This window comes from Panthera onca, chromosome A3 (genome assembly GCF_046562875.1).
Source record: "Panthera onca isolate mPanOnc1 chromosome A3, mPanOnc1 haplotype 2, whole genome shotgun sequence".
In the NCBI taxonomy this organism is placed as follows: Eukaryota; Metazoa; Chordata; class Mammalia; order Carnivora; family Felidae; genus Panthera; species Panthera onca.
The window spans coordinates 122348860-122371915 of NC_138341.1; the positions used below are offsets into that span (position 1 = coordinate 122348860).

A 23056-nucleotide genomic window follows, 5' to 3' on the forward strand; every position below is an offset into this window, starting at 1 on the left:
GAACGAGCTCCATGACCTTGGACCGTTCAGTATCTTAGACTTCAGCTCCCTCCTGTGATACAGAGATGGTATGTCCCACCCAGCTCACTGAGTGATGATCACATGATACAGTGAAATTAAAGGAGCATTCAACTATAAAGTAGGAGTCCAGGCATCCGTGACCCAATCTATCTAGTGAGCTCATTGTGCCCTGTGGTTAGAGAGGAGCCTTCACTGTCTTCTCTATGCCCCCATGTCCCCCACCTGCGGGACTCTTCACTGGCCCGCTTGCCAGGGGTGTGCCCATCTCTCTGGACAGTGCAGTTCTTCCATCAATATACTGTCCCCACAGGCTTCAAAGCATCTTGTTTTGCCACTTTCAGCTCAGTATTGTGTCTGCTCACCTGCTTGATGCCCCACCCCCCTTCCTGTTCACATGCACACTTGCCGAAAGTTAAGGCTCAAGAGGACAGGTGTATATCTACCTTGTTTCCTGCTACATCCCCATTGCTTAGCTCAGTTCCTGGGACATCTCAAGGGCTCAATAAATATGGGTTGAATGATCTAATGGTCCACTGCCTCCCAGATGGGCATCCTAGTGCCTAGAGTTCAAGGTGAACGAGGGCTAAGGTAACTGAAATCTACTGGGATATTGCCACTGCTGTCACTGCAGTTGACCCGGAAGTCATACTAACTGGCACTGGTTAATCTCCTTCCCTTCTTGGCAAATGCCCAAGCAACAGTCTGAAAATAATCCCAGAAACTGAGCCTATACCCACTCTCAATGATCCAGAGCCTTGGGAAGAAAAGCAGTCAGACATTTACAGACACCAAGCACTGCCCCTTTGAGCAGTGACATTTAATTTTTTTTTTCCCCAATGGAAATGTCACCAAAATATGTCACGCACAACTTTCTCCTTGGGAGGTTGTGAGAAATGAGTGTTGGCTTAGGGTCAGCTGAACTGAGTTTAAGTTCTGTCTGTACCCCTTGCTTGTTTTGTGGCCTGAGTCAACTTACTTGGTTTCTATTTATCTCAGTTTCCATATCTGCAAAATGGGGGAGACGATTATCACAATGTTGTGAGGATACAGATAATTTATGTACAGGGACAGACATGCAGCAAGGGCTTACTTGTTAAATGGAAACCAGCAGCCTCTTTTAACTTGAAGACATAGAACCTAATGCTACATTTTTAGTTGAACCAGAACAGCTAATGAACACCCATGGCTGTGAGGGGTTACAGCACATACGCCTCCCTGTTTGCTGAATCTCTATGTCTGTTTTGTAGACCTGCCCTGTTTTTCTGCTGCTACTCACTGTCATTTCTCACTGCTACTGGGGCATTTCCATTCCCACCTCCTAATTTACTACAGTCTTAGGATGTATGAGCTTATTACAAAGATGTGCAAACTAAGAGCATGTAGGCTCAGACGGAAAGTGTAAGGGGCACCTCTTTGGGGGAACTGGGAAAGCTTCCCCAGAAAAAAATAGTTTGGGCTGCTCAGAGGACCCCTTTTGGGAAGGGCTGGATGTAAATCTCATCTTTATCACTTGCTGACTATGTGAGCATGAACTTTAGTTTCCTCACTTCTAACAGCGATGTAATAATTCTAATAGGTTAGTCAAGGTTAAACTCTTGGAATGTAACAGTTGCTTACTTGCAATCCCACCCAGCAGCCAGTTGCCCAATAAAACATGGTGATAATTACTCCCATCTGTGTTCAGCTGGCTTTGATGAGTTTTCAGGGGTTCACAGACATATAATCTGATTCATCTTGAGGATGGGACCCTGAATCCTCTGTAGAAGAATTAACTTTATCCTGCCACTGGGCAAAACCAAGATTGCTTCTTTCTTAGTAAAATTTTTTTCTTTAAAAAGAAGTTTTTCTGAGACTTTGTGCTGGAAAGTAGTTAGGGGCTCCTAAGTAAAAAGCAACAGTCCTTCCTTCCCCATCATGGAATTAGGGTTTCAAAAGGCTTTGGAAATTTGAACAGGAAGGAAGTGGAGAACACTGTGACCCTACAGAGAGGGTAGATTTTCAAACACTGTTTTGAAAGAACCTCCTAAGTGCCACAGAGAAGAAGCAAAGCTAACAAATAACTCTCGAAGGTCTGCTCTGCTTTGGGTACTTCCGTATTTTGTGCTAAGCCTCTGCAAAATAGCTACCATCCATGCTTTCCAGATAAGGAAAACTGAGAGTCGGGGGGATTAAGTAACTCGCCCAAAGTCACACAGTAGTGTCAGAGCGGGATTTCAATCCACTGCTGGTCCGCTGCCACCGAAGTCAGGTCCTCTCCATCGCCCCACCCAGCAGCCAGCACACTACAGTGAGCTACATGGAATCTGTACCTGCTGGGAAGCCACAGTGGGATTCCAAGTGATGAAGTCCCCTTGCTGATTTGTAGCCTTGAAGTAATGAAAGGGAGTACCTGGGTCTGCAATATAAAGGTCGTGGGCTTTTGGTCAGATCTGACCTATGCACCTGGGTCAGCAGCTAACTTGCTGTGTAAAGTGGGGCAAGCTGTTGCTTTTTTCTGGACCATACTTTCATCATCTTAGAAGCTTTCTAAGATTTTGAAATGGTGACTGATGCTGCTGTATGAGAGGTAAGAGCTGGGAAAGGGAGCGAGGCACTGGTGACCTGAACGGAACACATGATTTGGCACCTGTAGGCCCTGCACTCAAGTTCAGCTTTCCTCCTTTTTTGTGTGCCCTTGGGCACTTCTGAGCCTCAATTTCTTCATGTGAAAATGAGGATCATCACTTAGAGAATGTGTAAGAGAGTGAAATCCATGTACAGAGAGAATCAAATGAAAATGTTGCATGAGAGTAACAGGAAGAAAAGCAGTAACTCAAGTAATTATTCATATGACATAAGAGCCACCACCTGTTTTGGCTCATCACAGGTAGGACAGTCCTGGAACATATGTGGAGAACATAAGGCGAGAGTTCTATAGCCAGGTGCTCCACAAACACCACGCACACCCACTGCAAGGCCTGAAGGATTCACCTGACTTAGGGTAGAACACAGTCCAAAATCTTTAGAAGAGATGAGAACTTCCAAATTGCTGCAGTTGATTTCATTTGCTCCGCCACCTACAATTTCTGGGTAGAGCTGGATCCGGTTTGGAAAACAGATAACTAGACCATCTTAGTTGCCTCCATCCTGGCTGGTCTCCCAGCCTCTGGTGTCACAAGAGTGATATTGCATGTGGCTATCCAGTGGCTTCCTGTGACCCCTCAAACAAACTGGAGATTCTCAAACATGGCCCCCATTCTCACCCGACCACTCCTGCCTTGACCTTCATGCTAAAGTAAATTCCAGAGCCTTGGATTAACTACTACCCATGCATCAGGCTGCTTCTCTCCTTCATGCCTTCCTAATGCTCGACCCTCTTACAGCCTTGGCAACATCTTATATCACATTTAAGAGACAGCTCGGTGTCACCTGAGAATGTCAGCTGGGAATTTCTTCTCTATAAGCATACACTGTATTGCAATTATGTTTTCATGTTTCTTGTTTCCCAACTGAAGTTTAACTTTCTTTAGGAAATGACTTATTCACAGCTAGTTTGCTGCTATCTCCCAAGCGGTTAAACAGTGCCTGGCCCTGAGCAACTTGCTCAACAGGTGTTTGTTGAAGGAATGGACGAATAAATGAATCATTTGGATCCCTTGTGCCCCACCATTCCTGGTAGATAAGATACTCAATGCATGCTTGTTTAACCGAACTGAGCCAATTTGAAAGCCACTGCCCTTGTGCAGAGTGCAGTTGTTTCCAAGAGATGCCCACCTTCCTGGCAACCGTGAGCCTGGGGACTTGCACTGGCTCAGCTTAGCTACTGAACTACTTGCACTGCCTTGGCCAGAAGTATGCTCCTCAACTCCAACAACCTCTTGTGAAAGTCAGCAGTATGACCTTGCAAGTCCTCCTGAGGGACTCTAGTACCCCAAGGCCCTAACTGGACCAGCCCGGAGGTCTTGTCCCATTTACATGATTAGTTTGTTTGTAGAATTCAGCAAGTCGGCCCATGTGTCTGTTATGGCAGTCATATATGGAAAGGATATCCTTCCAGGAGATTCTGTTTCCAGGCCTCCAACCGCACTAAATAAACTGATCATAGGTGTGTTCCAGGAAGTTCTCTCTCAGCCCTCCTCATGTCCCCATCAGCATGTTCCCTCTGAACCCATCCTAATTCCTCACTGCTGGGGGAGAGACTCTTGGCCCAGTGGCACCCCCTGAACTGAGTTTGGGGCTGCTGATTCTCATTTTCCAGAAGCCTCACTTCTAGCCAGTCCTGTTCATGGGCACTGCACGGTGCAGAGAAGAAAAAGCACGAAGTCCAGGAGAAGAACCCTCCTCACCTGACAGGGGCTCCCCGTGACTGAGCAGGCTTCAGCATCACCGTGATGGTCGTGTCCGTTTCATTCAGCGGGGTGTCTGTGTCATATTCCGGCATCGATGGAGCTGGACAGAGAGAGGAGGGCACTCAGCACAGAACTCCTGCTAACTACCTCCCCTGCTGCCATTCCTAAAGACACCCAGGATGGCCAGAAGGAGGACACTGGGAAAGGGCTGGGCGAGAGTCACATGGCATCCCAGGTTTTCAGCACAGTTCTCCTTCCAACCTGCCTGTGGGTCCCTTCAAGGTGCAGAAGATAGAGGGGAAGGATGGCAGTGATGTGGCCACTGGCCCTCAGCAATCAAAGAGTTCCACACCACAAACAGATGAATGCAGGAAGGGTAAGTACTTAACAAAGATGTAAAAGCAGAGTCGACCTCCTTAAACACATCTGAAATGCAAATTACAGCAGTGATGAACTAGTTCCTCTTATCTTTTCTCTCTCTCTTTTTCACGAGACCCTCCCTTCTCTTATCCCCGACTGATGGGAAGACAACGTAATCTAATCCCTTGGGAAGCTAATCTAGCCATCTGTATGATGAGCTATTAAAACCCATAGCCCTTTTAATTCAGTATTTCAATTTCTGGAATTTAATCCTAAAGTTATAATCCAAACCAAGGAATTAAACTGCATTCTGTAACATGTTTACTGAAGAGTTATTTTCTAAAAACATGCAACCACAGGGGAATGTTTAATTAAATTACGTCCATCCGCTTGACAGAACATTATCATGAAAGCAATGTACCAACATGTTAGATGCTTATGGTATAAAGATAAGTGAAAACATTAAGTTGCAAAAACCACTGTGGGTGTCTATGCAAAATACATATGCATGCATGCCAGAGGTATTTGCAAAACTTGTAAATTGTAAAACGGGATCTGAGTGGCGGTGGAGGGGACCCTACTGGTGACCAGGCGGGTGAAATCTCAGACATCCATGGCATTGTAACATTCATTCATCCATCCATCCATCCATCCATCCATCCATCCATCCAACATTTCATGAGAACCTATGGCTGTGCCCTGTACTGCCAAAAGGAATATTCTTGAAAAGAAATCATATTTTTACAAACGAATTTGTATGGGAAGAAGACGTCCTATTTAATGCAATTGTATGATAAATTATTTGGTGAATCACTTAGTGTTCCCTCTGGTCTAGTCTAATTAGTATGTTTTTTACACTTTAGGAGGTTTGTGGATTTGGTTTCTTCACGAACTACAGTGATACACGCCAGGGGATGCATCCTCTTACTTGCTCCAATACCATGAGGTGACAGCTGGCTCTGCCCTTTTTCACTCCCAGGAAAATTATGAATGGGGAAAAAACAGACCACCCTTCTTCCTTTCCCCTTTCTAAGACACATACCTGAAATTTTGGTGGCAATCCTAGTGGTGACAGGGGGCCCAAAGCCTTTTGCTGTGCTGGCCTTGATGGTGAAGGAGTAGGTGGTCCCCGGGTACAGACCCACAAAGAGGTGGTGGGTTTCATTCCGGAGCTTGAACACTTTCCCCCGCTGGCTGGAGAGGTCGGCACTCGGGTCCAGCGAGCCAACAGCCTTGTAGTTGATCTGTACAACAAGCCAGCAAACAAACAAATAAATACCTCGCGCGGGAAGCTAGATGGAGCTCATCCAGGGGAATGTCAGGAGAGCAAAGGAGAAGGAGGCATGTAAGTTTGAACAGCAAGTTCCGCTGGGATCGTCCACCTTACAGATGGTCCCAGCCTCGCAAGAGCACTGTGGACATGCGCCAGAGTGCTGCTGCCCAACAGAAATAGAATGTGAGCCACACCTAACACCTACGCTTTTCAATCATCTAGTGGGCACATGAAAAGAAAGTAAAAAAAGAAAGTAAAATTAATTTTCACATTTTGTTGAACCCGATATATGCAGAATATTAGCATTTCAACCTGTAATCAACATAAACATTTAATGTGATATTTTAGATTCTATTATGCATATTAAGTCTTAGAAATCTAGTACGTAGTCTGTCCTTATGGCACATCTCCATTTGGACTAGCCAAGTTTCAAAAGCTCTGTAGCCCCATGTGGCCAGCGGCTGCCACATTGGACAGCACAGCTGTAGAGCAGTGTTTACGTGTGACGTCTGACAAGAATGGCTTGGAAGGCCACTTAAGAATGCAGCTTCCTCGCCCCTTCCTCCCCATGGTGCTCTCTGCTGCTTTCTCACGCGGTATCTTGTTCCTCTTCCCTAAACCTCGGGGCATCAGGATATTTATCTCATTTAAATGTTGGAGAAATGGAGACTCAACTGAAAGTAACCTGCATTAAGTCAGCACTTTCCAAACTTTCTGTGGTGAAGGCCCAGTTTTGTGTTTCCCAATCCACTGCTGACCCATAATAATCTGCAGACCCCATCGCGTGGGACTCATCATGTGAGTCTGGTAATAGCCACACCGGTCTGCACTCTGTGTAACCAGACACGCCCACTCCTCCCACACGGGGGGCTGTGGCAATGTCAAGGGACCATGAGAGCTTCTAAGTGCTCACTCTCTATTTCTGCACTTACCCTGCTGTGAGAGTAACAAAAACCATTGGCATCCCAGCACCAGCCCCCATAGATCACACTTTTGAGTGCCACATTTGCAGGTCACACAGTTGTTAAAGTGACAAACACAGGATTGTATGTTTATTTGTTTCATCTAGTTTGTCCTATTAAACATGTCTTATTAGGGGTCGCTGAGTGGCTCGGTCGGTTAAGCCTCGGACTTTGACTCAGGTCATGATCTCACGGTTTGTGAGTTCGAGCCCTGCATTGGGCTCTGTGCTGACAGCTCAGAGCCTGGAGCCTGACTTGGATTCTGTCTGCCTCTCCCTCTGCCCCTCCCCTGCTTGCACACTGTCTCTCAAAAAGAAAAATAAACATTAAAAAAATGTCTTTAATTAGAGTATAACATACATACAGAAACTAAACACTTCAATGAATTTTTATTAACCGGACACACGCGTATCACCAGCACCCGGCTGAAAGAACATTACCAGAACCAAGATGTAGCCTGCGTGCCCCCTTCCAATCCCTCCCCACCACCCTTCAGCAAGGATAACCTCTATCCTGACTTACACGCAGCACAGACTAGTGTTGCCTGGTCTTGTACTTTCTATCCGTGGAAGCATACAGGGCGTATTCCATGTCCGCCTTCTTTCGCTCCACATTGTGGTTGTGAGAGGCGTGCGGGCTGTCATGTGTAGCTCTAGGCCATGCATTCTCATGGTTGTTCAGGGTTCTACCCTTGACACACGACTAAACCCAGGTCTGTTGGATCTAAAAGCTGTGCTCCTCACTCTAGAAGTTGCTGCCCGGCCCGGAGACAACATCGCATTAACTAAAGGATGTGTTCATTCATTGATTCACTTGTTCCTTCACAAACGTGTCCTGCATACACCTGCACCCTGGGGCCTGCACTGCACAACTGGTGCATACACAGCCGATGTGAGCACAAGCTTGAGCCCGTGCCCAGGTGTCTTCCTTTCTGAGCAATGTAGGTCAACTACACACACACCTTCTATCACTTTGTCTTCGGTCAAGAATGTCTTCTATGTGCCAGGAAGGCCAAACCCAGACAGAAACAGGAACACACCAACTTTACATCAAAAACAAGCCGTTTGCTTATTTTTTCTGACAAGGGCGCCACGCGTTTTAGAGAAAGAGGTAACTTCTCTCTCTGTCAAGCAGTAGCAATTGACGCCACATGCCGAGGAGAAGACAGACCAGACTCCTCGGAGCAGAGCAAGGCCCAGAGGAAAACCACACTGAGCTGAAGGATTTGGGCACCTTGCAAGCAAAGCCTGGGCAGGAATACCTGTCCTGCAGGTCCTCAGTGAACCTGTCCCCAGCTTTCCCTCTGGTCACCCCCACCTGCTCCGCTTCTCAGAGAGAAACAAGGCAACCATCTGCCTCTCTGTGCTTGGGGCCTGTTCTTGGGGGGGGGGAGGGGGGCACTCGCCTGCGCTGGGTAATTGGCGCCCCCAGCTGCTAGAATGATGGTAGTTGATGCACATGGTCCTTGGGCTCCTCCCATGTGACACTCCTGCAGCATCCCAGGGGACTTCCTGGAGGGATTCCGCTCCGACTGCCTCCAACATAGCTGGCTGGGAAACACATCCATCACTGGCTACCGTCCCTTCCTTTCCCTTCCCCACTCCCACCTCTCGGTGTCTCAGGGTCACCAAACTAAGACAGTGTGCTCAGGGAGGTATCTCAGGGGAGAAGTGAGCTGATGGCAGAGGATAACACAGAGTCAGAGCAGCAGTGAAACATTCTAGGGTCTCGGCAGACGGAACCACTGGGGCAAAGGCCCGGGGTAGGAACAGTCTTGGGAGAACTGAGGAAAACCCAGTGTGACCGGCAGTGGTGAGCCAAGCAAATGGGGGAGCTGAGTCCCCAGTGTGCAGCTGGATTCAGGTTTCCTGGTGACACAAGAACAGACACCCCCAGAGAGCTCTGACGGGTGGCAGCCAAGCTCAGGTTACCAGTGCTCACGCATCCTTTTGAAATTCTGTCCCCGTCCCCCTGCCTGGGCTGGTGGCAACCACACTGATATACAGACACTGGGAGGTAAAACTCATGCCTTATTTACTAGCCAATTCCTTTTCTGCACTCCAAATTCAATCCAAAAGCGACTCAATTTCCACCGAGCTGTCAATATAATATACCGCGCTCCCCTGCTCTCCTAACCTTTCCTGGTATTACAGGATCCTCACTTACTTGTAATGAAACACTATGAATAAATCAATGTATGTTAATATAGCGTGCCTTCAATTTTTTATGAAGGGCTTCACCAAATCTAATTCCCACTGCTTTGTCAGAAACAGTCTCTGAAAAATTTAACTTGCAAGTTTTACGAAGTTAGTGGGGGGATGGACTGGGTAAGGAAAGCCAGAAGGTGAGAAAAATCGAATGGGATGGAGCTTGTGGCCGTAAAATGTATAACGTAACGTGAATCTTTGGAAGCGGAGGAAGCGCAAGATTTGTTAGAACGGCAAACATAAAATAAAAAGTTTGTGGGGGAAAGGGTGCTGAGCTGTCTGTCAACCTGAGTCTCTTTTGATTGCTGTCAGTGAGATTCCTGGCCAGAAGCCAGAATGAGGGCTTTGTAAGGAGAATCCAGTCACATTACCCCTTAGTATCAGAAAAGCAGTGGTCCCCCATTCCTCTTGGGATTAAGAGCAAGTCCTTATGCTGTGGTTTTCATCAGCTCTCTGCATGAGCTGGCCTCGCCTCCCCTCCCCTCCCTCCTGCATTCCAAGACTCTATTTCAATATCTGAAAAGAGCTGCAGTCTCTTTGGCCACAGGACCCTTGCACCAGCTATTCTGTCAGCTCAGAACACTTTTTCTCTTCCCATGCCTCCCTTTCACCCAATTAATGACTCCTTATCCTTACATCACACTTAAAATGATGTTTTAACAAACATGGTTACCAGAGGGGTGAGGGTGGGGGAATGGATGAAACAGGTGAAGGGGATTATGAGTATATTTATCATGATAAGCACTGAGTAATGTATAGAACTGCTGAATAACTGGGGCATCTGGGTGGCTCAGTTGGTTAAGTATATAACTTCGGCTCAGGTCATGATTCATGGTCCATGAGTTCAAGCCCCACATTGCGCTCTATGCTGACAGCTCAGAGCCTAGAGTCTGCTTTGGATTCTGTCTCCCTCGCTCTCTGCCCCACTCCTGCTTGTACTCTGTCTCTCTCCCTCTCTGAAATAAATAAACATTAAAAAAAAAGAATTGCTGAATAACTACATTGTACAGCTGAACCTATAATACCATAACATATAATACTGCATGTTAACTCTACTGAAATTAGAAAATAAATAAATAAAAGGCACCCTCCCCCCACAAATGTCACTTTTCATGAGTGCCTCCTCTGACTCTCCAGTCCACCTACTTTATGTTCCCCCAAATAACATCTCTCTCCTTTGAACAACTAATTTTACACTTAACCATGCAATTGTTTCACTCAATGTTTCACTAGCCCAAGAGTTGAAAAAGTAAAGCCAGAAAGCCAAATGGGTCTCATCATCAGTTTCGGTAAGTAAAAGTGGACTGGAGCACAGCCACACCACTCGTTTATGTATCACCTCCAGCTGCTTATCCACTACCAGGGTGGGACTTGAGTCGTTGTGGCAGAGGGCCTATGGCTCACGCTCTCTAAAATATTCACTCTCTGGTGCTTTATAGAAAGAGTCTGCTGAACCCTGTAGTAGACTCTAAGCTCCAAAATGGCAAGGATCTGAGGCAGATTTTGTTCCACACTTCCTCCCCTTGCACACATGAATGAATGATCAAACTAGCTGGGTGGCTTGAGCAATTTGCTTAACTTCCCTGAGGCTAGGGGTTCTTCAAGGGTTAAATCATAATCTTAACTTCAGTTTCTGTTTTATATTGCAGAGCGACCCCTGCTTCTTTACTCCCGGAAAGCAGCCCCTCTGCTCAGAAGTAAGGCTCCAGGGGGTCCACGAATGACTTCTCTTGCCTTTGCATCAAGGCTCTGGCTGCAGCACACCAGAGGAACAAGCAGCCCTTCTACCCTGGGCTACAGAGGATGGGGCAAGAGAGGCAGGAGGAACAGAAGCAAAGATTTTCCTCAAAGAGCCCCATCAGGAAGGGCCTGTTTCTTACTCACACTGAGACGGGGCTGTGCCAAGCTCCGGGCACTGGCTGAGCACGGGGTGAGTTCAGATGGCAGAGCTGACAAGATTCTCGTCCTGAGAATGAGATGCTACATGAGGGTTGAGGGAAGATAGGAGATAAAGTAGGGATGAAGGAAGTGGCCAGAATGCAGAAGCGGGGGAGGGAGGGAGGATTGCATCAGAAGATGCAATCGTGACAAAAACACAACTTGGGGGCACTCACTCTGTGCCAGGCACTGTGAGGGGGCCTCGCACAAACACCGGCTCATTTAATCCTCAAAAAGAAGATGTGGGCTCTTTATGGTCATTCCCATTTCTTAGCTGTGGAAACCGAGGCCAAGAGAGGTGTAAAGTCAAAGCTGGCATGAGGGAAGTGATGTGTGCCATCAGGTGGTATGCTGGAAGGACAGATGGGAACCATGAAGCATTCTCTGCTGCCTCTACTTCACCTTGGTCTTATCTCTCAGCTCGTGTGTGAATGTGGGTGCCATGATGCGGCAAGAACTTGGGTAAGTCTACTAGAATACCTCGAGATGCCCTGGGAGGACCAGAGGGCTGTTCAAAGAGCTCACTCAACAACAGATGACCCCAAGTGGAGGAAACCCCTAACAGCATCAGCTGGCAGTGGGGGGTAGTATAAATTGCATCAAGACAAGCCCTCCTACAGCTTGATGCTCCAGAAGCATCCTCTATAGCTTAGCACCTTCGTGCTATGCCCATGCTGTCTTCATCTTAAGCCCCTTGGGGGAGGGGGATGTCAGCACCCTGAAGTTATGCATCCCATCTACTCCCGACTTTCCCCCAATGGCTTCCAGCCCATACCCTGGAGGTCTCAACCTAGTCAAGTCTTAACAAGGCTACCAACACGGTCAGTTCATTTTAAAAACAGTTACATTAACTTTATTTTTCTTTAAACTAAAAAAAAAAAAAACAATGGTTAAAATATTTTGTCCTTTTTTGGACCCACTATAAAAGTGTTACAGGCATGGTCTTAGCCATCTTGGTGACCTCCAAGGTAAACATACAAAAAGAGATCTATTCAAGGTAATCTCTTCTTGTTAGAAGTGCTAATGCTGTCTCTTGGTTTCCTGAAAATTAAAAAATAAAATGCAAACATGTTCCTTCTGCAACAGCGTGAATGCACAGATGGCTGAAATGCACATGCCAGTGACTTCTTGGCCATGGGGCCCTTGTTTTTCCTTGAGAGCGGAGGACTGTAACAACAGCAGAGAAATGATAGCGAATGACACAAATACTGCTGCTCCCGGTGTTTCTAACACTGTTGAGCCAGCAAAAGAACGCATGGGTTTGCCACTTTTGTGCACAGACAGCTACTGCTTTTGCCTCTGTTGAAACGGGGTCATTTTCTCAATCAACAAATGCTCACCGAGAACCTACTCTGTGCTATGGGCTCTGGAAAAAACATCGGTGAAGAAGACCCAGTTCCTGACTTTGGGGACAAGTGGAGGCATTAATGGATATTGCAGGAAACTGAGTCCTGGAGGAGCACAGATCTGGGAGTGACCAGTTCTGCCATAGAGAGTGAGGACAGTCATCCAGAGAAGCTGCCACAGTGTTGGGTTGGGCCCATGTTCCTCAGCCCAGACTCCAAAGCACAGAATGCCCTGGAGACCTTTTAAACAGTATATCAATGCCTGCACCCTACCCTGAACTAAGCGAATCGAACTCTCTGGGTACAAAGGCCTTGACATTGGTACCGTTTTCAATTTCTCCAGGAGATTTGATTGGGCAGCCAGGGATGAGAGTGGTAGAAATGGACCCTTCACCATAAAGGGGATTAAGCAGAAGAATTACACACTGTGGCCTGTGCCAAGGAAACGTGCCCTCACATGGCATGCTTGAAGGAAGGAAACCGACCACGGGAGCACTACAGTGGTAACGGCTGCAGGCAGGGTTGTGGGTGAATGCTGGAGCTGGTGGACCACGCTGAGGAGGAATAAAATGTTTGCACAGCTTCATCTCCCCCAGAGTTACTAGCTGCTGTTGTGGCTTCAGCAGCAGAAAAAATTCTTTGGCACCTCTCCCCCCCTAGGAAGGGGAGCCTAATTCCTCTCTGGTTGAGGATGGACCTAGTGACTTACTTTACTTATTTTTAAATATTTATCTATTTTTGAGAGTGGAGAGGGACAGAGAGGGAGGGAGAGAACCCCAAGCAGGCTCCTCACTGTTACTGCGGAGCCCAATGTGGGGCTCGAACCCATGAACTGTGAGATCATAACCTGAGTTGAAGTCAAGAGTCAGATGCTTAACTGACGCAGCCACCCAGGTGCCCTCCCCCTAGCGACTCACTTTAAATAGACCTAGGATAAAAGGGGAAAAAAAACTAGCTTAAAGAGGAGAGACCCAGCTGACACCACCTTAACCAAGTGATCAAGGTCAACAATACCAATGAAAAGTCATTTTGAGCTCAAGAGCCCCCTCATATGATGTGATGAGAAGGGTGCACACCCACTGTGGGCTTTTGCCCCAGAATCTCAGCCCATCAATAAAACAACCACAACAACAACCACAACAAAAAAGACCAGACACACCCAGAGTCAATACTGGTCAGGATTCTTAAAAACTGTCAAGGTCATCAAGACAAGAAAAGACTGAGATGCTATCACAGAGTGGAGGAGGAGGAGGAGGAGGAGGAGGAGGAGGAGGAGGAGGAGGAGGAGGAGGAGGAGGAGGAGGAGGAGGAGACGTGACATCTAAATGCTATATGGGAACCTAGAAGGGAAAAAAGGACACCTGTGGAAAAACTCGGGAAATCTGAGAAAAAAGTCTGCACGCTAGTCAGCAGTAAAGCACTGATATGAATTCTCAGAGTGGATAACTGTACCATGACTACGTAAACATGAACATTCAGGGAAGTTGTGCACTATTTTTTTTCTGCACTATTTTTGCAACTTCTCTGTAAATTTAGAATTATTTCAAAATAAAATGTTTAAGGAACAACAACAAAAAGTGGCAGGCTGGGTTTTGGCACCGGTGAGGTCTTCGTGGCTGCAGAATAGAATCTACAACAGATATTCACTGAGCTCTTGCCTGGGGCCCATGCTGAGCCGTGGGGAGCCTTCGGAAGCTTACAGTCCGGTCAGGGAGATAGGCACACCCACAGGAAGGAGTGGCAAAGGCACAGGAGGAATACTGCTCTGAAGGAAGGGACGGTGCTTCTCGTGACAGAGAAGGTTTCCGGGGCCACAAAGTCTTCCCCACAGAGTGTGAAGGTGTTAACCAGGTAAAGGAGTGAGAGAAGCTGGGAGACAGAGGACAGTGGAGGAAGTGGAAGCTGCAGAGATGCTCTTGGGAGGATGGCTGCCGGCCTGTGCAGTGCTTCTGTGCAAACTAGGAAAAGGCACCTCTCCAGGCAGATGTAGGCCCTCTCCATCCCAGCCTCCCTCCCCCCCCCCCCCATACATCAGTGAGCTGAGGGTGCCTCAGTGACAAGAAAAAGATATACCTTTCTTAATGCCTAATCATAGTCCTACGGGCAAATACAGCCCAGTGCTTTTTGGTGCTTAGTGGATTTCACCCTCTTGGTGGTGTGTCTTTGTGCAGTACACGAACTATGCAACAGAACGTGACAGTCCTGCTTTGAGGTTGGTCATGGAAGGCTTTTTGGGAATACTTAAGTGCTTCAATTTTACCTTGAGGGTAACAGAGAGCCATTAAAGGAGATGGTAGGCTATTAAGAGAGATACAAGGTCATACCCTAGTGTAAGAACAGTGCTACTGAAATTGTGGTCCATAGGCAAGATAAGATCAGCATCACCTAGGAGCTTGTTAGAGATGCAGATTCATGGGCCTATCCCAGACCTACTGATCAGAATGTCTGGCTGGTGAAGATCCCCACAAATGTGCGAGTAAGGAGGAGCCAACACTGGCACCAGGCCTGAAGGTGATGAGACTTCTAAGGCTGAACACCAATGGGAAGATCTGTGAATGTCCCCTGGCCTGGTCCTTCTGAGGCTGCCGACATTCAGGAACGGGAAGAGTGGGGGAGGGAAGACCACTGGATTTCTGTCTCGCAGAACCTATGCTGAAACCCCAAACCACCACTTACTGAGAGTTGAGTGCCTAGGATCTATTTTGTAACCTCACCTGCCAAAGCGCTCTGCTAACACTTGCCAGGGCTTGCCAGCCTTCTGTGGTTCCCAGGGTCAGAGGCCCAGGCTGTGGGTTTGGTCTGCTGTGCCAGCACCTGCCTGGACTGAGCTCCTTCCCTGGAGCTGCCAGCACAAGGCACGGTGCCTACAATGGCCGGGTCAGTCAGTCCTGCGGCCGCCCTGCAGGGAGCTCGTTCCAGACGTGTGTGCACACCCTCGGTTGCCAAGGATCAAAGAGGTGTTGTAGAAGGAAGCTGGCTTGTTTGCCCAACATGGCTTTTGCTGATTTCCAATCAATATCCCGTTCACTGACTTTGGCTGGTTTCCTGGTGGCTCTGGGATCAAACACTAGGAGAAAGCAAGCTCAGAATCCAGTTGGCCCAGGGTCATTAATATTCACCACCCAGCAACCCAACCTGCAAAGTTTGGTCAGCAGGTGGTAATAACAGGAACTAACATTTATTGAGTGCTTACCTTGGGCACCTCACTCCCTTCCCTAAATCAACACCTTGCCCTTCAGCTCCTGGACAGACTGTTGGTGGGTGTGTTCCTGTCAATACATGCCCCCCACCCCATAGCCCCTCTAATCCTTATCCCTGGGCTACTCTCAGTGTCTGCCTCTCCGCTCCTCAGGGTCCTCACAAGGGAGGGATATTCTGATCATTTCAACTCTGTCAAACTGCTCTGAATTTCAAAGACACAGTCAGATTCCCATAACAGAGCCACCAGAAACTCTGATGGCTCTAAAATCTTTCTTCCTAAACTGTCATAATGCAGCTTAATAATAGGAAGCTTGAACTTGCTTTCAGCTTTTAATCTCATGCTGGGGTGCCCTGGGTGCTATGATTTTGTCATTTTCACAGAAACCTTCTTGCTTAATGAGTCTGTCTAGTGATATTCCCAGTTGCTTCTAGTCTGCATTGCAATACTTCTTGGGTTTCTAAATGTAAGCCGCTCGCCTTCCAACTTCACACTCAGCTGATTTCCGTTCTGCTGAGTTTAACCTGGTTAAGTTGCTAAATTGCGTGACCAATTCCTCTCCAGTTGGCTTTGGGCGCAGAGATGTGAGAGAAGTTGAATAATCCCTTGACCCTGCTCCCTGGAAGCTTACAGTGCCACCCACAGGCCTTGCTGGCAGAGACAGCCTGGGGGGGCGGGGGGAATCCTTCACGGAGGACAAGGTCTGGTTTCTATTCGTTTACTGCTGTGATGGCCAGCACCCAGCTTGGCGCAGGACAGGAGTCAATGAGGTTTACTGAATAAATGAGGATTAAGGATGGAAATGTAACAAACACAGAATGTGGTACAGTTGAGTTTGAACTGAAGTCATTGTGATGCCAAAGTCCAGCATTTTTCACTCTGCCCTGCACCTTGAGTCTTGGGCCCTCTGTGCATGTCCATGTGTGACCAGTTGCCAGAGGGGGGAAATGCCTGTGCAACGGTGAGACCACAAGGCTTTGTGGTGGGTCTGTGTGGGCCTGCCACCCCATGGAGGGGCTTGGTGAACATCCCTGGCAGCTGGGTCCATACCTGTCTGGTACATAGTTGGCCCTCAATTAAATTACATGTTTGGTAATTAAGAGGCCCAAGTTGGTGAAACTCTTGCCCTCTTGGGGCTGAGTTGCCAAACCTGTATAAGTAGAAAGATCCTTCAGTGCTTTCCCATGTTTTGGTGGATTTTTAAAAATGGCCAGCATGCTTTGACACTCATCCCCTCAAGACATGGGGCTTATGTCCCGCTTCTTGAGTCTGGGACCACTTGTGAATGATTTCACAAATAGGATGTAGGGGAAAGGATGCTGTGTGACTCCAGAGGCTGGGTCATAAAGGCAATGAATGCAGCTTCTGACCTGTCCACAGGAGGACACTTAGGTCTATAGCATCTAAGCTGCCGTATCAGAGGTGGCCAAGCAGTGAGGACGTGTTGGGCACAGAAAGGGGCTGTGTGTAGATGCTGAATCCAGGCTATCTCGGCACCAGACTGGTAAGTGAGCAAGCCTTCAGTGGATTCCACTTCTCTGTCTGGTCACCCTTGTCATTTGAGTCTTGGTCGAGTCCCTAGACATCATGGGGCTGAGACAAGCCATCTCTGTCATGCCCTTTTGAATTCCGGACCCCCAGAATCTGTGAGCAGAATAAAGTTGTTGCTCTCCGCCACTAAATTCTGGCATGGTGTGTTATAGCCAATAGTAGCTAGGACACCATGTGTCCATCAGACTTGAGAGTTTCTTGGGAGCATGGGTAACATTTTATTCACTTTTATATCCCGAAAAAGGAAACACAATAAATGCATGCTACTTTCCTAACCACATGATCAAAGTTAGCAACTCCGGTAATGAGAAATATGGACGTTGGATGCCTCCTGATAAGACGACATAGAGAAAGGCATACCTCCAGTGTGGTATTTTCGCCCAAAATGTGCACAACACATTGATTGGCTAATCTGGAATTGTGGGAACCACAGGTCAGAAGGCTCAACCCTCTGCCTCCCAGAGGGTTGTAGAAATTTCTTGTAGAAATTCATTACAATAATAATAATGATAGGAGTTAATATTTATTGCCACTCAACATCTGCCAGGAGCCATGCCAACCACTTTCCACACATTACACACTTAAATCATCACAAGTTTAGGAGGGCCAGTGCCATTATGAGCCCCATTTTACAGATGAGGAAATTGACGCTTAAGGAGAAGAAGTCGCTTTCCAGGGTTCTCAAAGCTAGTGAGAGGCAGAGCAGGCTTGGAACCCAGGCAGTGTGGGTCTAGACTCCAGCTGCTTCGCCTCAGGGCTCTACTGTCCTCATGAAGAGGGGCCAGTCTTGTTTCCAGGCGCTGGGACACCAGAAAGTCTACTGTGGGAACCTGTTTGCTGAAGGTTTAGCTGAAGTGAGAGGGCATGGCTGGAATGTGGAGGTATGGGGAGAGCTCAGGTTAGAGAGCTAGGAATTATGGAAACCAAAGTCCAGGAGGACTGGGGTGGAATGAATTTGGAGAACGGGGGGGGGGGGGGGGGGGGGCAGGGGGGGCAGGGTGACAGGGGACCTGCCGCCAGACTGCAATTCCAGAGCGCCCCAGAGGGTCTCTCCTTCCCATCTGGAGCTTCCTGCCTCCCCCTCAGAAGGCTGAGGCAGGGGTAGATTCCAGAGGGCTTTCTGAGAACAGCTTCACTGATCACATAACACATTCTGGGGCAGCAGGGGGCTGAAGGCTCAAGTTTCACGCTACTGCATTTTCCTCTCATTGGGCATCTTCCTCATGAAACTAAAATAGAATTGATTTTATTCCCCCCTCCCCCTCAAGTTAGGCATTAGGAAAGGAATACAAGGGTGGGCATATTGGAGACCTGAACATCAATCCACTCCAAGAGAGCACGTATGCAAAATGTTTTATGAGTCCCTATTGGCAGGGGAAGGTTTTGTGAAAGCCTTTTTGGTTCTGTCTCCTCCTGCTCACAAGAAATGGAAGCTTTTGTTTTTTGGTTCTCCCTTCTTGGGTAAAATGGTCATTTATTCTAAGCCTTTCTTTGCTGGTCTTGGGTTGGAAGCTTTCCCTTCTTCTAATCTTGCCCATGTGGTTTTTTCCCAGAAGCAGACGCACAGCAGGAAGCACTGCTATTTAGGGTGGTGTCATTTCTGGTGAAACAGGTCATCAGGGAGCCCACACCCTCCTACCTGTGGTGACCCCAGGCCCTCAGCTGGGTCCACAGTGGAACCTCACAGCTGGAGGGAACTTTTTCATTTTCAAAGCACCCGGGAGAAACCAAGGCTCAGACAGGCTAAGGGGAATGCCTAAAGTCACACAGTAGGCGGATCTTCTCTGAGGAGCCAGCTGTGGGATAACAAGACAGCCTGGGAGGGAGTCAGAAAACTCAGGTACAAATCCTGGCAGAAAGTTGTCTGCAGCAGCACTAGAAACAGGATGTGAGGGGCGCCTGGGTGGCTCAGTCGGTTGAGCGGCTGACTTCGGCTCAGGTCACGATCTCGCGGTCTGTGAGTTCGAGCCCCGAGTCGGGCTCTGTGCTGACAGCTCGGAGCCTGGAGCCTGCCTCACATTCTGTGTCTCCCCGTCTCTTGGCCCCTCCCCTGCTCATGCTCTGTCTCTCTCTGTCTCGGAAATAAATATAAAAAAATTAAAAAAATTTAAAAAAAATTAAAAAAAAAAGAAACAATGTGAGCCACATTTGTAATTTTAGGTTTTCTAGGAGCCACGTGAAAAATAAAAGAAACTGATGGAATTAATTTTTAATGATCACCCACGATATTCACAATGTTATTGTTTTACCATATAATCCTCACAAAATGATCAATGAGGTATTTTACATCCTGGTTTTCCTCCTAAGTGTTTGAAATCTGGTACGTGTAATTTGACACTTCCCACAGCATCTTCATCCAGACTAGCCACATTGCAGGTGATCGACAGTCACATATAACTAGTGGCTAGACAGTGCTGGTCTAGACCAGGGTTTCTCAACCCTTTTTCCCTTGCCATGATCACCTCCTAAGAAGCCCATTTAGTCATTTCCCCCCTCAATCTCCCTCATGAAGTTTTAACTCTACAGGTACGCTGGATAGCTGTATATGGACTCTTTACGTATCTGTATGGCTGCTTGTGTACTGTATGCTTTATTATGCATCTGAATACAAGAGGAAGGTTTTTGAGCATCCTGGTCCCTGCAAGAGCCAATTTTCATCTCTTGTGGGTGGTAACACTGTGTTAAGAACATACGGTCTAGAACAAGCAGTGGCAGTCTCGAGCTTTCTTATCTGTAAAACAAGGACTCGTGAGTGGACAGAACAGTTTTTTGGAGAAGCATCTGGCAGTGCCGAGCACGGCACCGCTGTTACAACCCGGTGGGGCTGGTGTTTCCAGCATGTGGTTCCCTCCCACACCGCTGGTGGTGCCAGGAGTTAGGACCGCCTCCCCCATCTGCAGGCTACTCCTGGGCCATGTGCTAACTGCCCATGTCCTCACTCGGCCATCACAGGGAGGGACCAGGGTCGCTGTCCTTCAGCCTGGCCACAGCTCAGCAGAGAACACCAAAACCTTGTACATCACTGCTTCAATGCCTTCTGTCTCCTGCTGGACACTGAATTGATGCCAGATGGCGAGGGGGCACCCCTGAGGGGCAACCCAGGTCTCCTGATACCGGACCAAGCTCTTCTTCCTCCCCCAAGTGCCCACTGGCAGAGGGGTGGCCCCAGGCTTATTATCTCTGCAGGGACACATGACAGGTGTTCCATCCAACACCTTCTCCCCCCACAGAATATCAGAATTCAGAGGGTGCAAACTGTGGGCTAACATGGTTTCTCCCTAAAAAGTCCATGCCCTCTAGAGATGAAGATATAGATGCGATGCCCTAGCTCCTCGTTGATTCTAGCACCTTCTTCCCATCCCAGTCCTTCATGGAGGCCAGTGAGATCCATCTCCGCACCTGTGGTCCCCAAGGAGTTCTAACTTATCATCAACAACTCTGCCGACTCTATCCAGTTCCTCCTTCTGTCCCACCTAAGTGAGACTCCCTCAGAGGCGATGCCGGGGATCATTGGGGAATCATGCAGAACACCTCTGGTAGACAGGGACCTCGGTTCCTCCTGCTCTGTGGCTCTGCCTGTGGACAGCGCTGTGAGAACGTGGGTGCTGGGGTCAGACAAGGCTGGCTGGCTTCCATGCACGGCACTTCCATCGACTCCACATGGCGCCTGTGAGGGGGCTTGCTGCAAAGGCAATGACGGAGTCCTGAGCTGGGGAAGGCAGAGTAAAACCCATGGAGTGAACAGTCTGACCGCCTGGTCTTCCAGAGCCATGCCTCATTAGGCACCCACTGTAGGGGGAAGCCACGCTGTAGACTGGAAAGGAAATTGGCCTCGGGATTTTGCCTTTTTTTTTTTTTTTTCCTTTTGACTCATAGTAAAGTATACTTCTTGGATTCTTGTGCTTCTTTTTAGATATAAACCTTCTCCTACCTTTTACTTGAGAAGTGGTTCGAAAGATACTGAATCTTATCAGTTTGGAGTCTTATCAGTAAAGATTCAAAGAGAACACAAGGCTGAACTTTGACTTCTGAAAGACTTAAATTAACAGTGTGCATGTGATCTTGGGGGCCTGGGGTTGGTTTGTGGCCATGATGCTTAGCAGCTGAGGGATCTTCAAGCAGACTCTTTCATCATTAAGAGAAAAGGCTTGCTGTGAGGCTAAAATGTGTCCATATGTGTATGGACCCTGGGAAATGCCTAGGGCTTGGTAGGATACCAAGCAGGTCAGTCGGACCTCAGTTTGCAACATTAGAGGGTCTTTGAGGGGATTTGGGGTAAACCAACAGATTTGTTCAACTTGAGTGAGCAATTATTTACAGAGCTAATACAAACTAGTCCGTATTTTAGGCACTAGAGATATGCCAGTGAAGAGAGTGATAAAACCCCTGCCCTCTTGGAACTCACCTTCCACTAGCCAGGGCAGGAGGGGAGGGGAGAGAGGTATACAGGACATAATGCGTCTGTTATTTAGTATGTTAGCAGATGGTAAGTGCCATAGAAAAGAAAGAAAAAGAACACAGGAGAACAGAGTAAGAGGCACAGGAGTGCTGGGGAAGACCCATGCAGGCTACACGAGGAACTGGGTTGTGCAGGCTGAATCGAGAAGGTGAGGTGAGTGAGGACTTCAGGGAGGAGAGTCAGCTAAGTGGGTATTTGAGAGAAGAGCACGATCCCTGAACTGGGATGTCTGGTTGACTGGACAAACAGCAAGGAAGCTTGTGTGGCAAGGGGCCAGTGGACAAAGGAGGGGAGATGGGGTGAGAGGAGTGAATGGGGTCCCTGTAAGGTTTAGGCTTCTGCTCTGGATGGAATGGGGACCCCTGAAAGTCGTGAGTAGCATCAGACTGAGAATCAGCCCCTGAGGCAGACCTGGTGTCTGGACTGACTGGAAGGACTGAAACTCTTTGACCTAAAAGGTGATTAATGACTGCTTCAACTCAGGCCAGGGATATAGGGGCCCATGAGCTCCTGGAACTCCAACGAGGCCCTGGGACCTGGGTAACTGGGAGGACAGGCTGGTACACTGGGCCACTTCCATGCCCTCCAAGCAGACCAGCTTTTGGCTCTTGTGTCCCTGCCAGCTGTCCTGTGCAACAACATCCCCCCCGTTTCCTTTGAGGGCCCCTGCTGGGTGAGTCAGGGATGAACAAGGAACATGGTCTAGACCCCTGGCAGGAGAAGTGAACATAAATCAGGATGTTGAGGAGATGTCTAGGAAGATGACCACCCAGCATGGCCTCCCCAAGCTGGACCTCAAGGGGAGCAGCTGATTTGAGGAGGTCAAAGGCTATTATTTTATTGATTGATTGATTGAGAGAGAGACCAACCATATGCAAACAAGAGGTAGAGAGAGAGGGACAGAGAGAATCCCCAGCAGGCCTCGCACTGCCAGCGTGCAGCCCAATGTGGGGGGTCAAACCCACAAACCATGAAGTCATGACCTGATTCGAAGTCAGATGTTTAACTGGCTGAGCCACCGGCTGTGCCCCATTCAAAGTCTATTAACAGCAGGGCTCTCTGAAGTGGGAGACCCCAGAGCTTTGGCTGGTGTGGCCTTTAGTGTTAGCCTCCCATGAACCCTGAGACCTTGAAACTCACTGCTCTTTAAGTAGAGAAATTAGGGCTGGGGCCTCAGCAGAGCCTCAGATTCAAGGTATACTGATGGGCTAGTATGTAAAGTACACAATGTCTTCCTGGGGTCCACTCCTGGGATTCCAGCCTTTTATCAAGACACAGGACTCACAAATTCCTCAAATGCAAAGAAGGCAACATGTACAAGGTACGCATCTGGAAGGCACTGGGTGCTTCATGTGGGAGGTGGAGTCATTCCATTGATTCGGATGAGCTTCTTCATTGAAAAATATCAAAAT

General features: G+C 48.1%; 1 protein-coding gene across 12 annotated transcripts in view; it reads right to left on the reverse strand.

Annotated features, from left to right (window-relative positions):
- Positions 1–23056, reverse strand: part of PTPRT (protein tyrosine phosphatase receptor type T) — a 1077107-nt gene that overhangs the window by 293557 nt on the left and 760494 nt on the right. For all 12 annotated transcript variants that reach the window (XM_060618029.3, XM_060617982.3, XM_060618020.3 and 9 more), the window contains exons 10-11: positions 5752–5953; positions 4347–4449 (exon numbers count right to left, since the gene is read on the reverse strand). In XM_060618029.3, the coding sequence (XP_060474012.1) occupies positions 4347–4449; positions 5752–5953 (305 nt within the window). The remainder of the gene's footprint in view (positions 1–4346; positions 4450–5751; positions 5954–23056) is intronic.